Source organism: Anguilla rostrata, chromosome 4 (assembly GCF_018555375.3).
Source record: "Anguilla rostrata isolate EN2019 chromosome 4, ASM1855537v3, whole genome shotgun sequence".
NCBI lineage: Eukaryota > Metazoa > Chordata > Actinopteri > Anguilliformes > Anguillidae > Anguilla > Anguilla rostrata.
In genome coordinates, this window is record NC_057936.1 from 42287169 (window position 1) to 42303663 (window position 16495).

At 43.3% G+C, this 16495-nt stretch overlaps 1 protein-coding gene across 6 annotated transcripts in view; it reads right to left on the reverse strand.

The window, feature by feature from the left end:
* Positions 1-629: 629 nt before the first annotated feature.
* The window catches only part of nup58 (nucleoporin 58), a 75807-nt gene continuing 59941 nt past the window's right edge, over positions 630-16495 (reverse strand). For 3 of the 6 annotated variants that reach the window (XM_064334084.1, XM_064334078.1, XM_064334080.1), the window contains 5 exons: positions 15403-15485; positions 14604-14805; positions 5102-5182; positions 2721-2819; positions 630-1706 (listed from right to left, as the gene is read on the reverse strand). In XM_064334084.1, coding sequence (XP_064190154.1) covers positions 1537-1706; positions 2721-2819; positions 5102-5182; positions 14604-14805; positions 15403-15485 — 635 coding nt within the window. In that variant the 3' untranslated portion in view covers positions 630-1536. Of the gene's footprint in view, positions 1707-2720; positions 2820-5101; positions 5183-14375; positions 14470-14603; positions 14806-15402; positions 15486-16495 lie in introns of all 6 variants that reach the window. The other 3 variants (XM_064334081.1, XM_064334083.1, XM_064334082.1) reach the window with 3 other exon arrangements.

Below are 16495 nucleotides of genomic sequence, written 5' to 3' on the forward strand. Positions count from 1 at the left end.
TCTGGTCACTGTTCATTTGCACTGTGAAATGAGTTTTGAAGCATTTGGCTGAATCTGAGCTGATAATATAGCCCTATACACTTCAGGATTCATCCTGCTGCTTTTGTCAGCAGTCACATTATCAATAAATACAAAGGAACCAGTTCCAGTGGCAGCCATACATGCCCACGCCATAACACTACCTCCACAATGCTTCACAGATGAGGTGGTATGCTTTGGATAATGAGCAGTTCCTTCCCTTCTCCATACTCTTCTCTTCCCATCATTCTGGAACAAGTTGTCTCATCTGTCCATAGGATGTTGTTCCAGAACTGTACAGGCTTTTTTAGATGTTTTTTGGCAAACTCTAATCTGGTCTTCTTGTCTTTGAGGCTTACCAATGGCTTACATCTTGTGGTAAACCCTCTGTATTTCCTCTGGTGAAGTCTTCTCTTGATTGTTGACATTGCCACAGATACGCCTACCTCCTGGAGGGTGCTCAGGGTGGCCAGAAGATCCGGGGACCAAGTATGCCATCATGTCACAGGGTCATAGGTACCTAAGGACTTCCCTGCTTCACAACACACCAGAAACCCGTATGTAATGCAGGCGCCTCTAGCAGACAACTCATACACAGGAAGACAGAACCATTTCACCTTTGATTATTTTTATTATTAAATTTGCTTTGCTCTTTCAAGTCAGAAAATACACATTTCCACATAGATTCTGGTACAAGTATAGAAAAAAATCTCTTCACTATTTGGTAACAAAAGCGCAATTGACAATCGGGAAAACGAATAAAAAAGAAAAAAAAATCTCCCTCCATAAGCCTGCATGTAGTCAGGAAGTTTGCTCTTTTGAGCTGGGCAGGTCAGTAAGCTAAGACACTGTGACTGAAAGATGACTAAATAAGACAAGTCTCACGCAATATTACAGTTGAACCTCATGCAATATTACCGCTGAGCTTTATGGAACATCACAACTGAGCCTCATCTAGGGATATTAGTGGAAAGTGGAGTCAGTGCACTCATACATGCACAGAACACACCTATGTGCATACATGTGCAGGCGCACGTACACGTTATGATCGTCACATCTTGCAGCCACTCGGAGGCATCATCTGTACGATCTTAAATCAACCAATCGGGGAGCCAAATCCAGTCTTGATTACATATAACGGGGGCTTGGCTGCCCTCATCTTTGAGAACAAAAAGACCTTCACCCCTGAGTCAGTTAAAACAGTTTAAGTACCCATTAACCACAGCCAATGCTGACCCCTGACCTTTGACTCTTAAACCCCTCTCTCCCTCTTTACTCAATCTGCTCCCTGCCTCGTAGGACATTATAGAAACAACACAAAACAAATGGCAACACAAAACAAAAAGATAAAAACCGACTTAACAACACAAAAGACTTCAATGTGCTCATTAATTTGTACACAACAGCCCTCCCCCAAACAAAATATAAAAATAGATCTCCCCGCTCTTCCCGTCCTATTCCCTTTGCCTGCCTGTTCCTCTTCTTCCCCTGTGTGCTCCATCCTTTGCTCAGCTTTCTCTATCTTTTGCCTCGTTTGTTGCCTGCCGGGGGCTTCTTAAGCTGCAGCAGCGGTGGGCTGGCCCCAAACCCGGCCGCTGGCGGATTGGAGACACCAAATGTGAGCCCTGCTGATGCATTGATCCCAGGATTGCTGAAATTAAAGCCAGAGGTACTGGAAGTGCCAAAACCTGGAGAAACGAATAGAGCCACAGATAATGAGGGAAGAAAGGAGAGGCCACGAAGAGAGAATTATTTAACAAGAAAAAAATAGTCTTTAAACCTCAGCCTCACTTGTCAGGCTAATAAGCCATTAATATATGAGCAAGACCGAGACTCTGAAGTGAGAAAAGTCTGCCCAATTTACAGGATGTGCCTTGCTAAATAAGAAAGTATTTTTTTTTATATCTGAAAAAAATGGGGCTCTAGTTGGAGGCATCAAACATGATTGGCGTGACCTGCCTCTGTGGCTAGCTAGGGGGAAATCTAAAGATTAAATATTTAAAACAACATACGTATTAAGTCCATCCAGATAAACTTCAATGCTAGCTACAGGCGAGTAGATTTCTGTTAACAAGCTAACCTTGCCATACTACTTATCCATGTTGGATATAGCTGCGCTCTTCGGCTTCTAGGTCAACAAATGTTAACAAACATTAGCTAACTAGCCAAAATAAAAAACTGTGTAGCCAGAATATAGCTAAAGCAGCATCACAACATTATCAAACTAATGATAGCAAAGATGCTTTGCATTCTCTTGTAATTGTGTCTGAAGTTGCTTAGCGACAACCAAAGGCAACTGTTTATACCTGACGAACATTCCGAGATCCAGTGTGCTGTCATTTGGTGACGACAATATCATAATACACAAATGAAATTTTTGCAAAAAAAATTAAGAACACAAGAACCATGAAAGGTATTAACGAGTAATTAAAGAGCAACATAAATCATACTGAAATAGAAGTTGGGCCTATGTGTTTTAAATATGAGTTTTGGAACATTCGGAAGTTTAGACTCCTATACTTTGCAATTAACCTTCAGTTTAACTTGCTTGGGTGCATGTGCAGTTGACAGGTAAGATAGCAAGTTTAGCACAGCAGTGTCCGTAAGTGGCAAAGGGCAAGAACAAATCTACCTATGTTTCAGGTCAGCAGCTACTGTAATTAGACAGGAAATGATGTCAGAGAAAGTCAAAGTGGACACACCTGCACTCAGGCTCCCTCCGGATGGTTTGCTGGAAGAGGCAAAGCCAAAAGACGAGCCACCTGCGGTCACTCCGCCAAAACCAGGACCGCTGCCGAAGGCTGCCAGGAGACAGGAAGAAAACTGTCAACAAAACATTTGCACAACGCTGTACAAGCACCCAAAACACATACATGTACTGCTTACCAATCGACACACACACTGTCACTACACAAACCAAGAAAACATAACAAATTACAAACATACAACAAAAACACCAGGAAGATCTGACACTGGACAGGCTGTATAATCAGACATTTCCACAAAAACAGCACAGACCACTAAAAACACACTACATTAACTATAAACACACACTGAATTAACCATTAACCTGCACTACAGAAACTATTAACACACTCCAAAAGCCACTAGAAATACTGTACTGTCCATTAATATGCACGTGGATACCACTAATATAAAAACAAAAATACACAAAAAGCAAAGGAAAAATAAAAAACCAAGATTCAGCAAATTTCATGTATGAAGGAGCATGTGGAACGCATTTAAAGATGATGATATCCATGCAGGGTGAGTAGATTTGTATAGGTGTGATTATGGATGGCAGGATAATGTGCATATATGGATGTGCTGTACATGGATTTGGAGAAAACTGCCCATGTCACAAGTAAGGGTGACTTATGAATGTGTAGGAAATTAATATGCAAGTGTGGAGCGAGTTTTTCAAACCTGGGACATAAGAACCCAGTCCAGAAGGGCTGCAGTGTCTACTGGTTTTTTGGTGCACTCCAACACCAGTGATTCAATTTAATTGACTAAAGAATCTACACACCTTGTTCTCATGGACTTTAACTGGCTGCCGATTGAAAGGACACCACAAATACCTGCCAAGTGCAGCCCTCCAGGACTTCAGTTGGACACCCCGGTTTATAATGTCAGTGTACATGTGTAGTACCGTGTGCAGCAAGTTTCCCCAGCTGTGGTTTGACGAAAGGCTATATCTGCAGGAAGCATTTCCCTCTCCTTCAGACCTCTACTCAGTGTAACAGACTGCAGCGCCACCTGGAGCCAAATTTGCAGCACTGCATCTACTTTACATGCACGCACGTGTGCATCCCACACCTGAGCATGCAAGTTGAGAGAACAGACATTTTTTGGGGCGACATAGCTCAGGAGGTAAGAGCGATTGTTTGGCAGTCGGAGGGTTGCCAGTTCAAACCCCGCCCTGGGCATGTCGAAGTGTCCTTGAGCAAGACACCTAACCCCTAACTGCTCTGGCGAATGAGAGGCATCTATTGTAAAGCGCTTTGGATAAAAGCGCTATATAAATGCAGTCCATTTACCATTACCATTTCTAGAAAGCACAGATCGGGTAAGTGATAGGTCGCGTGTCTGCTCTGGCACCTTAGCCCGTCTACCAGTGTGCTCTGCCACCCGTATGTACGCTCGTGACAGGAGAGACATTGCAGCAGAGCACATGGGCAACATGGAGAGGAGCGATTGCAGATTTACAGCTGCGAGAAGCATTTCTGCTTAGCTCCAATTTCATGTGTGTGTCCTGTGTTCCCTTGCAACAAAAACCTCACTGATCTGGGAAGATGCTGGCAGAAACAGCACCATTTATCATCACTAGACATTAGAATACCACCACTTACACGTGTGCCATGTGTCCGCATGTTCCAATGGGACTGCTGCCATTGGAAAATCATCCAGCAGCTTTCACCTCTGCTGCTTACCTTTAAGGTGTTAGTTAAGGTGTAAAGTGTAACATATGAATGCTGCTTATGATTTCGAGGAGGGGGTTGGAGGGTCTGGGTGAAAGGAGCATGTGAATGGAGGTGGAGGCCAGAAGAAAGCATTAGCGAGATCCCTCAATCTTCCTCCCTTCCTGTCACCGCTAGGTTCGAGGTCGCTACTTCAAAAACACGTGTGTGGAATCCCCGTCCCATTAATTTATATACATATACCAACACGCAACGAGGACTGAGGATTTTGGTGCTCTGAATGACCGTTTGGCCGTTGAAAACCCAAGAACATACTTAATATGTGTTAAATCAAAATGAACGCTGCAATACTTTTTCCTCAGATACATTATGCACAAGTACCTGTCCTGATTGATTCAGCAAGTCAGGAGACAGGTGTGCGGTAAGTCTGCATATGCAGACTTCTGTGTACAGTAAAGGAGTCACAAGTGCAGAACTACGCACAGCAGACATACTTTATGTGTAGAGCTCTTATATGTGGAGACCTGTGCAGTACAGAGTGGGGGTATCTGCATAGTGCTGCCAGTGTTTCAGACCAGACATCACACTATATTCTCTGCAACGCATTGGCTGGGGGAGGGGGAGGGAGGGGCAGGGTGATCTGAGTGAAAATAAAAAGGTACCTCCGAGGCCAGAGCCCAAACCAGCACCCAGGCCCGGGGCGAGAGGGGCCGCCAGTCCCACGCCCAGGGGCGGCTGTGGTCCTGGGACAGAAAGAGAGCAAAGAAGGGGCTTACTCTCCTGGAAACCAGCAATACTGCATGCCTCTGGGGGGGGGGGCTTCACTAACGCCACCATGTCCAATGGAGGGAAAAAGCAAGCAATGCCGAGTCTTCAGTGCATCCCACAGTCCACATTGCCTTGGGTTACCTATAGTGCACCACTTGGTCTTCAATGTTACCCATAGCGCAAACTGCCCTTTCAACATTACATGTAGTGCAAGATTTGGAAAGAAATGTCTACCACAAGACCAAATGTGACTGCTGTTTAAAAATGCAAAAATTACCAAGACTTTTCCCTCACCCCACAAATGAACTTCCAACCCATTCAGTGTTGCATTCTGGGTAGATAAAAGGTCAGAATTATTTGTTCAAAATGCAGCAAACATGCAGAAAAATGACTCTGGTCCCTTCTTAAACAGCTTCAATTGTCCATGATGCAACAGTTGGTCACCTCATGCGTGTGTATCAAACCTATCTGTCTGCAAAACGTGGTGTCAGAGCTGTGATGGCCTGCCGCAAGACCCACTCTCACTCTCCACACTACTGATGAGCAGGTCTGAGTATGGTCCCAATCAAAATATAAGTGTACTGTTCTCTGACACACTTTGCCTTAATGCACTCTTCTCCAACACAGTACAGTACAGTATCCGCCTGCCTGAGTGACATCCAGAGCTGGATGACCAAACACCAGCTCAAGCTCAACACAAGCAAAACGGAACTTCTCCATATTCCTTCTCTTACCTCTCCCACTTCTCATCTGCCCATTTCTTTAGGAGACACTCCCCTACACCCTTCGCAGAGTGCCCGAAATCTTGGAGTTGTGCTGGACAACAGGCTGGCACTCTCTGAGAATATCGCGGCAACTACCCGGTCGTGCAGGTTCATCCTGTACAATATCCGCAGAATAAGACCACTCCTCACCAATTATTCCACACAGCTCCTGGTCCAGGCCATGATACTGTCACGTCTGGACTACTGCAACTCCCTCCTGGCTGGCCTCCCAGCATCAGCCACCAGACCCCTTCAGCTCATCCAGAATGCAGCAGCACGTCTGGTTTACAACCTCCCTCGTGACTCCCACGTCACTCCCCTCCTCATCTCCCTCCACTGGCTACCAGTGCAAGCTCGCATCCGGTTTAAGACACTGGTGCTTGCTTTCCAAGCAGTCAAGGGGTCAGCTCCTGGTTATCTGCAGAAGATAATCAGACCCTACAAGCCGGCCAGATCGCTCCGATCGGCTACTACAGGGCGGCTGATTCCTCCCCCTACACGAGCAGCAACAAGGTCTCGACTCTTTGCAGTTCTGGCCCCACGATGGTGGAACGATCTTCCAGTGGAGGTCAGAACAGCAGAGTGTCTGAGCACCTTCAAACGGAAACTCAAGACGCACCTCTTCTCTGTATACCTCTCTCCTCTTCCCTAAACCCTCTCCCATAACTAAAAAAAAAAAAAAAAAAAAAAAAAAAAAAATTTTTTTGGTTCAGACTATCTTGTTTCTCCTTACTGTATGCTACTATAGTAAAGGCTTTTTATCTACATTTTATTCAATGGACTTAAGTGGACTTGATCCTGAGTTTGGTTACACTGTTGTAAGTCGCTCTGGATAAGAGCGTCAGCTAAATGCCTATAATGTAATGTAATGTAATGTACAGTACAGTTCCTTAACGCATGCTTTCTTACCGCACTGTTCATTAATACGTGGTCTTATTACTGTTCCTTAACACACAATCTTACTGTACTGTTATGCAACACACTTTATATTTCTGTACTGTTCCTTAACACACGTTACTGTTCCTGAAAACATGCCATCTTGCTGTACTGTTCCTTAACATGCTATTCCATTGTACTTTTCCTTGCACACCATCTTACTGTATCATTACATAATACACTTTACATTGATGTATTGTTCCTTAACACATTTTATATTGTACTGTTCCTTAACACATGCCATCCTACTGTACGGTTCCTTAACACATGCTTTTACTGCACTGATCCTTAACGTGTCATACTGTATTACGTAACAACTTTACATTTCTGTACTATTCCGTAACACACTATACTGTTCCTTAACATACTTTACCTTACTGTTCTCACAGTCATCTTCCCCTTTCCTTGCAGTGTAGCATGTGCCAATTCATTAAGATCATGCATCACTGAAACAGTCCCTTCATTGCTGACACTACTTTTTCTTAGTGCAAATTAACTTAAAAGTCTCAAGTCTCATGTTTCCTTTTTGCTGTTAGGTAGAAACATCCCCTTTTTAGATGTTAATGCATAAAGGGTTTGGATGTCTCATTTAAGATGTACAACTTAGAGGTATGCCAAGTTGCATCACCAATTAGTTTTTCCCCCCTCATCCAATTTGGTGTAAATAACTTATCAGTCAAAAAGAAACAAGACAAGGGCTTTTTTAATAGATTTATTGTCAATTTAAAAGCAGATCACTTACATGAAACATGACAGACAATTGGAGACAAAACCAATCAGAAGGTTCCTAGTTGCTACTCTTATGTTACATCATTCCGTTCTGTTTAAGATTTCTGGGGTATGTGGAAGCCATGATGCAACACACTGGTTATATGGTTATATCTACAATTTAAAGGCACACCATAGCTAATGCACCAACAAGCAGTGCTTTACAAACACACACACTCGTCTAAAGAAAAACAAACGGTGAGTTAATGTTAGATCAAAACTACCGCTTCATATTATTCCTGTGTAAACTTTTCAAAAATGGGACGTTCTGATCCGTGGATGTAATGCATTTTAAGACATGGCCCCACATTGCACATTCTAGTCTGGAGTGATTCAGTGCCCAGTGATGCCTATGGTTCTGTTAAAGCCTACCTCAACCAGTACACTTCAATGACCATACCTGGTCACTAATAAACTCAGTAATGATATTTTAAGATCAAGGCTGCTCAAATCTTATTTCGTCGTTGCCATAAATTGCACAATGCTATGCAAATGGGCTAAAGCATTATGTACCTGACAGGATTGTGAGTCCCAACAACTGAGGCCCAAAAAGCTGCCTCCTTTTCAAAGCACAAACCCAAATTAATTCAAAAGCAAATACTCCAGCTGACATTCTAGAGTCAAACAGTTCTACAAAGACCACTCTAGAACCACTTGAATTATAGAGGCATCACAGAACACAAAGGGGTTAAGGGTCATTGACTAATATGAGCTCTACAAGGATTACAGAGCCAAAATGGATTCTAGAGGAATCAGAGAACCAAATGGATTAAAATCAGAATCAGAAGATTACTGAAATAATTTTCAATAAGATGGATAACAATAGCATTCTTGAAACCAGGGCTGGACTGACCAGTCCATATCAGCAGTTTAACTAACACGCCATGTTCTGGAGAATTAGACTGCCATAGCACTGTTTATGGAAACATATTTTCCACTGGGAGGCCTACATTGCTGGCATTCCCAGCAACCACAGGGAGCAAACCGACTCTCTGTGAAAACTCACAAGCAAAGAAATGCACTAGCCCTTAAAATAAAGAAGAAAAAAAAAGAGACATTGTGTCATTTAAGTCCGTCTTCGTGCTAAACCTTTCGCAAGCATTCGCCTGTTCCCAGCGCAGAGCCACAGAATGGTGACAGGCTAAGCAGGGCTTCAGATAGCCCAGAACACTTGGAAGCCACACTGATGTGAAGCAATGAGAGGTCACAAATGATCACTTCATCAGTGTGGACTGCACTGAAACAATTTATTAAACTTAGCCGCAACCTGGCTTGCACACAAGCACAGTGACCTGGATTCTACAATAACGAGACCAGAACCAACACTGCTAATCCAATCAATAAAAAGAATCTAGTGTATTTCTCACAGTTCATTCACTGCACCAGAATGGATTGATACTCAACCTCCTGCATATCCAGTCAAACAGAAATCCTTCATCGAAAGATGAAATCTGCATATCAATGATGTAATTTGAGAACTTTCAAACGGGTTGACTGTACAGAGATAAAATAATGTATAGTGAAAGTTCAGCAATTCAGTAGTCTGGTATTTATGAGACACCAGGGGAAAGGGCAGAATATTAAAGACAAGAAAAGATTTCCACGGTAAGGGATAGAAGATGCAAAAATTAATATCTGGTGACGGAGATGTCATTAAAGGGTTTAAATTTCACATTGTAATGTGCGGTAATACTAAAAACGCAGCAATGCCTATCCAAGAACATTCATTCACATGGACCCTGCAGAGAACACAGGACCAGTATTAATGAGAGAAAGAGGATGGATGAGTGTGAAAGAAATGGAAGAGAAACAGTGATGAGGAATGGAGGAGGGGGGGGGATGGGGAAAGGAGAAAAGGAGATGGGAAGAATTTTTGGAAGGAAAGCGCAAAGGAAGAGAAGACATGCAGTAAGGAGATAAACAGTTAAACTGGTTAGATATATAGACTACATATACAGCCAATCATGTGCTCTCCTCCAAAGCATGTGATGCCATCCATTGCTTCTGTACATACAGCAGTTCTTAAGTCAAGCTCACGCAGACATGAGTCGGAAGATGTCTCATGTGCAGCATAACAGTCAGACTCCGGGGCACCCGGTTAACCAGTGGGAGTCAGTAGAGAGCAATGGAACGGTCTGCACGGGGGACCTACACACCCTCCCCTCCGTGAGCGTGGGTAATGTTAGCAGCAACTGTGTGGCACCCTATAGGGTGAACATTCAGACACAGTGGGGCCCATCAATGCATTAGAAAGGTACTTTAACAGGATGAGCAGCCCAGCAGCCCCATTTTGCTATCATTATTTGTGTACAGAGATGCATACATTATCTTCACGTGTGTGTGTATATATACACACACACACACACACATAAAATGAATGTTTGATTGTCATACAAACTGAACTATGTAACAGAAAGTAACTTGATAAAGATGTTATGAGAGAGAGAGAGAGAGAGAGAGATGACATTAATTAACGTAACTAGCTTGGAGATACATTTAGCTAATGACACTTTAAAATTCAAAAACTAATTTGTTCAGAATTTCTTTTGGTACCATGGCAATGTGTACAAGTAACCCTGCTCAAGAGACATGAACAGTACAGAAATATAAAGTGTATTATGTAATGATACAGTAAGAGATGGTGTCCCTCCGGTAATAAGTCCAGGGAAGGGAGCGAGAAAAATAGAGAGAGAGAGAACAGAGAAAGAAAGAGAACGGAGAGAGACAATGGGCCAGAAGGATGGGGCTGGTTAGGGGACACTGCAGGATAGCACTAGACTACATGTCCTACTGTTAAAAGTGAATCCAAGACAACAGCATATATACAGGAACATAATACTGTCCTTCAACTGCATACAATAACACAAGTAGAGGTATGTACATGTACATTCCAACCATTAACTAACAAGCATAGATAAATATGTCCTCTCCAAAAGAAAATATGCATGCACTCCCAACAAACCTTAAAATACACACACACACACAGGTGTTCACACCAACATTCAACAAAATGCATATATGCACTTGTGCCCTCCAAGCACTAACACTCACATGCACAAGTAAGTGTCCGCATAAGTGTCTCCGAGCAAATCCATGTACACAAGGCAACAGTCTTGAAAACATATTCACCATCAAAAATGGACCATTTTTATACTGGTACCCAGTATTACTGCATTAATACCATCAAGTACACCCTCCACCAATAGATCACATGATGTGATTTTACTATTGTCATGGGTGAAGGAATGGTTATTCAAGTTTTAAACTTTTAAGCCTCAACAGCAAGCAACACCTTTAATATTTTACCAATACCTGTCATAGAATAATTAGAAATTATATGTTAAAGCAAATAATGACTCAGTAGTTAACAATATAAAATCTTTCAAGGGAACCATTTGAGCATTTTAAAAAATCTGTAACCACACTATACCGAGGTCTTCAAAACAATGTTCAAGAATATACTAAAACCAATAAATTTATTAAACATTGAAATGGTTAAGTGGGCTTTGAGCATACAACCCCACATGAAATTGATAAGGATGTCCATATAACTCATTACAAAGCTTTAATCTAGAGCTCCTATGGACAGGGGTATGTACAGTCCGTTAAAAAAATAACTGCAGTCTTCAAACAGCAATGCTTTTCTACCACAGCATTTAAAATCAATATCAAGTGCCAATGAAGCCAACATCATCACACAGGGCACCAGATCAGAAAGTAAAGCAAAGCTCACAACCCTCTTCATGTGGTAGCTGCTTTTGGGACTGTTTACCGTTTTTAAAACTCTGTAGTGATGTGGAGTCCACAAGCTGGCCATAGCACTGACAGAACTACTATGGGGCTCCCAAGTGGGGTATCAAACTGAAGACCTAATGCACTGAATGGCCTTTTGGGTCTGGAATGAGCGCTGATCGCTCCAGTGCTGGCAGCGGCTGGGAGGCCCGCTAGGCGGTCCGCGATTAGCCACGTGTGTGGGAGGGGTTCAGCTGGAAGTCAGAACCACACCTCATTATACACCGGCAACTCGACAGCTCGACCGGGCGCCCATAAGTATCACAGAGAATTATAAACTATAGGATGTGATCATCTACCTATGAGCATGTCCTTCAGTACAGGAAAAGCCTGCTAGGTCCCTGAAAACAGTAATACTCCCAACAGCAGCTGAAGCCTGTGACTTTGTGACTCCCTCCGCAAATCTCAACTTAAAATAACACTGAACTAAATTTCTCTAAAATTTAAAGACCCTTCCTTCGAAACAGCTCACTCAAAATTCACTCAGCCCTGGGCATCAAATCCCTCAAATCATGAATGCAAAATAACCTCCACGTCTGAGCAGAGGAGAAAGGTGTAAAACACTAGGAAAGGCTGAATGCACACAGCACAGTGTTGCCCCCAGCTCTGAGCCCTGCAGCATGGTGCAGTCACCACAGCAGGGGGGGTCGGAACCTTCCACCCACCATCGGGCTCCGATTGGCACATCTAATTGGCACTTCACACTAACGCTTTGCTCCCAGACACTCAACAGGCACATTAAGTTGTGTTTGGGGCGAGCTCATAATGCACCCCCTGTTAAAAATCACATTTTATGGAGTAATAAGACAGAACGCTATATTTTTGCCCCATCTCATTTAGCATTCTTATCCATGTCTACTTGTTCATTCATGTAAATGATGTAATGCTACACTCAGGCCCCAGGGCCGCACCGTTTTGCATAGTCTAATCTATTTGTGTGTAATCTTCAGAATAAAGCGACAATAAAGCACATTTTTCTCCTTTGAAGGAAGAGTGCACTTATTCTTCACAAATATTGTAGTAACATTTTAATTGTGCATATAGTTTATTTTAGTCAATCAGAACCTACAACAGTTCTATCAAACCCTGATCATTTTACATCCACCTTAGTTGGAGACAAGCCAACTTAACTTATACACATTACACTAAGGGAAGGGACTGATTTTGTCCCGTGCTCCACTCTTACCTAAAACTGACCCTTCAAATCCAAAAGGTTATGATCGCCAAACTGCTCAGTAACATGTCATTACAACATTACAACTTTCTGTTAGCCAGTCTCTCTCATGCATGTGCTGTGCATGCCGATGGCCATGATGGCTGCAATTGCATGCTGCAGGCCAAACTGGGACATGGTGTGTGACAGTGTATGTATGTGCGAGCATGTAGAACGTCTGTGTGTGAGGAACGTCTGTGTATCATGCAGACTGACAAGACACCTTTTCAGACTGCAACTAGACTCCCCTGCAATCACCATGTCCAAGCACACCTACCATATGCAATTAATTAAGCTATTACTATATTTCATGGTTTAATGGTCATTAGGTTTACCTGTATGCATGTGTGGTGGCCTGCATTGAGATTCTTGGCCAACATCGGTAAATTGTATGCTTTAGTGATATATGCATATATGCACAGTAATCTGGGAGCGCTAGCCGGATCTAGCACTGCTGCTTCTGTTACGCAGGTGTATGCAGTTATGACCTCTTACACTGCAAGTCGCTCTGGACAAATGCATGACTGTTAAAAGAATGGAATGTTATGTGGTTATTGTGTGTGGTAGTGTGTTTGTGTGTATGCGTATAATCAGAGCACTCCAATATAAAAGCAGTGCAAAAGCCCTTTAGCTCTCCCACCGTCTACTGCTGCTGCAGCCGTTTCAAACAATACGGACCCCACATTCTTAATAGGGATGGGCAATGCTACTCTGGCAGCTGGCAAAATGTGTTAAATGAAAAGAATTGACATTAATCCAGAAATTAATGCATTTTATAACCAGCACTGCAAACCATAATACAAACACCCAGAGCATGATATGTGTAATACCCCACATGTGAAGATGGCACTCCTAAGATTTAGACAAATTAATCCCAATGTAGTAGCTCAGGAACTCCTGACCTGTTGAATAAGAGTACATGTACATTGGCAATACTGCCTTAGGATAATTGTTATCTATGAAATCAGTCAATAAACAAGCAAGTACAAGCGCTCAGCCAACCCATCAGTTTGGCAAGTCAGAACATTTTTATCTTTGTCTGGAGAGTATAACCAGCTACTTCCATGTTCCATATATTGGTAAATACTTGTTGGTAATTACTTTACAACGCCAAATCGGAAGAACGGTATTGCTCAGCACCAGAGAATTTTTAAAAGTTACAACTAGCAACAAAGAAAATGCAACAAGCCATAGTTGGTTAGGTGAGACTATGATAACCTGAATGTGGACCGAACTAAGTGCAGCGAATTCTACCTTTAAAACAATTAAAATTTCCTGAAACATCAATCGCCTTTCACAGTTTGTGTCAGTGAAACCCAAATATCTTGAAAACGAGGCAGGAGAAACATATTTGTAAGAACATATTAACATTAATCTATTCTAAAAGAAAAGTATTGGAGCAGCAAGCGGTGAGAGTTCAGGGGAGTCTGGTTCTGAGTAGAAACCTGGTGAGAAAGGTGTGGCATCAGCATAAGAGAGACAAGAAACAAAAAAATTGAATAAAAGTCTAGAAGTGCATCCTGATGGATGTTCAATTACTTCATAGGGGACTGTTTCTCATCCTCCACATAAGACAGAGAATGAGATTTAGGTGCTTTTTCTCACAGTGAGAGAAGACAGAGGGAGGAACCAAGGTAGAGGAAGAGGGAGAGAGAGGTACGAGGAGAAGGGCCAGGAGTCCGTGCCGCCACATACCGGCAGGACATTTCAGAGTAGGAGTTTCCGCGGACAGACCACAGCAGGTGAGTGTGGGGGGCCCAGAGCCCCTGGAGCAGAGGGGCTGAAACCCCTTCAGCACATACAGAGGAGCAGAAAGGGGCATAGTTTCAGGCGAGGTTGGCACAGGCTGAACTGTCCTTTACTTCCACCTCCCCTCTCCCCTCCACAAACTACGGGCATTCTATAACTTGAATGAGGTCAGACCTGGAGCGGGCTGTTGCTGCTGTGTTAGCGTGGCAGCCATGGCAACAGCCGCAGCGTTCGGAACACTGCTGAAGGGGGTGGGGCCAGTGGTGACGCGAGGGGCGCTCTGCCACTTCTGGCCGGCGGCACGTTTGGACTGGAAAACGTCAGTGGAGTCCTCCAGGAAAGCCTTCCTGTAGCCCAAGTACTGGTGTTTAAGGATCTGTGGGGTGCATTGAGAGAATAGAACATTAAACAAAAATTATTACGAAACACCATCAATGGCAACCCCTCAGAGCTCAAACACATGGATGCACACAAACCCAGGCTGCCAATTCACTTACTAAGGGCCACACAACACAAAATTCTCTCATCAACCACAAAAAGTCTAAATTCAATGCTGTGGAAAATTTAAATATCTACTGTAAACAGTCCAAGGCCTAAATATAATCAACATTGGCCCTCAACTTTAACAAATATTTAGAAGTAAGATTTTTTTTCACAGATAGATTTAGTTTTGCAGTTACTAAAACAGTTTGAGAAGGAAAACTAACAATTTAATTTACTTCTAAGCCAAGGTTTAGGACAACTGTTGATTGAATCCAAAGTCACCATTTAGTCACAATCTATACTGCCCCTCAGGGCAGTCTAAACCGCCCCTTTAGGGCAGTCTAAACCGCCCCTGAGGGCAGACTAAACCACCCCTGAGGGCAGTCTAAACCAGAGGGCAGTCTCAACCTCTACGAAAGTTCTAAATCTGTACTAAATCTGTTATGTTTGGTCTCATCCCTGCTCATGTCTACTTTTTAGTGGGACTCACCTTCACATTTTCATGCACCGACTGGAGCTGTGCAGCCAGAGCCACAAATGTCTGGTAAAGTTTTTGCATGGCCAGGGACAGATCTGTGTAAACACACAATAACAGAGTCAGTAAAGGGGTGGGTACTACTTTGGAACATGTGAGGGCAGAGGGGCTGGGATATGGCAGATGAGGTGGGTACTGGGGAATGTGTGGGGGCTGGTGTGTGTGCGTACATGGCGGGAATTCCGACACAGGACTGTAACTGCAAATATATTTGGAGTTGGGGCGACATAGCTCAGGAGGTAAGACCGATTGTCTGGCAGTCGGAGGGTTGCCGGTTCAAACCCCGCCGTGGGCATGTCGAAGTGTCCTTGAGCAAGACACCTAACCCCTAACCCCTAACTGCTCTGGCGAATGAGAGGCATCAATTGTAAAGCGCTTTGGATAAAAGCGCTATATAAATGCAGTCCATTTACCATTTACCATATATTTAGAACAATCTCCTACATTAGTTTTGCATGAAGCGGGAAAAGTCCAATAATGCCACCTGCCATCCACAACTATAGACCAGTTTCTCTGCTCGCATTTCTAGGGAAGAAACTTGAGCATGTCATTTTCAAAATTCAAATTTCTATTTTTCTCACACAGAACAACCTGCGCGATTCCTTTCAGTATTACATGGGGACCGGCTGGCAATCCTCTCTGTCAATGAGGTCTGCAATGGGGATCTGCGGTACGGCCCTTATCTGGACTGCATATCCTATCCTGCTGGACATTCTTTCCAGGTCACAGTAGGGTGTCACAGTATCAGCACCCTGTAGACTCTCCACAGGGGCATCCCCCAAGGCTCTGTCCTTGGTCCACACCTCTTCTCCGTCAATGACAAATCTCTTGGTGCCGTCAAGCTCACAGCTTTTATCTTTGCTGTGGCAATGGACTCTTTAACTCTACTTCCTCCCTACTGTTGGACCTATAGGTCTCTTGAACACATCTCAGCCAGTTTAACTGACATCTTCAGCTGGATGGAAAATCACCACCTTCGAACTCTGGTTCTAGCTCCAAATTGAGATGCTGCCGTGTATTTCCCCCGACAGAACGTTTCTCTCATCCT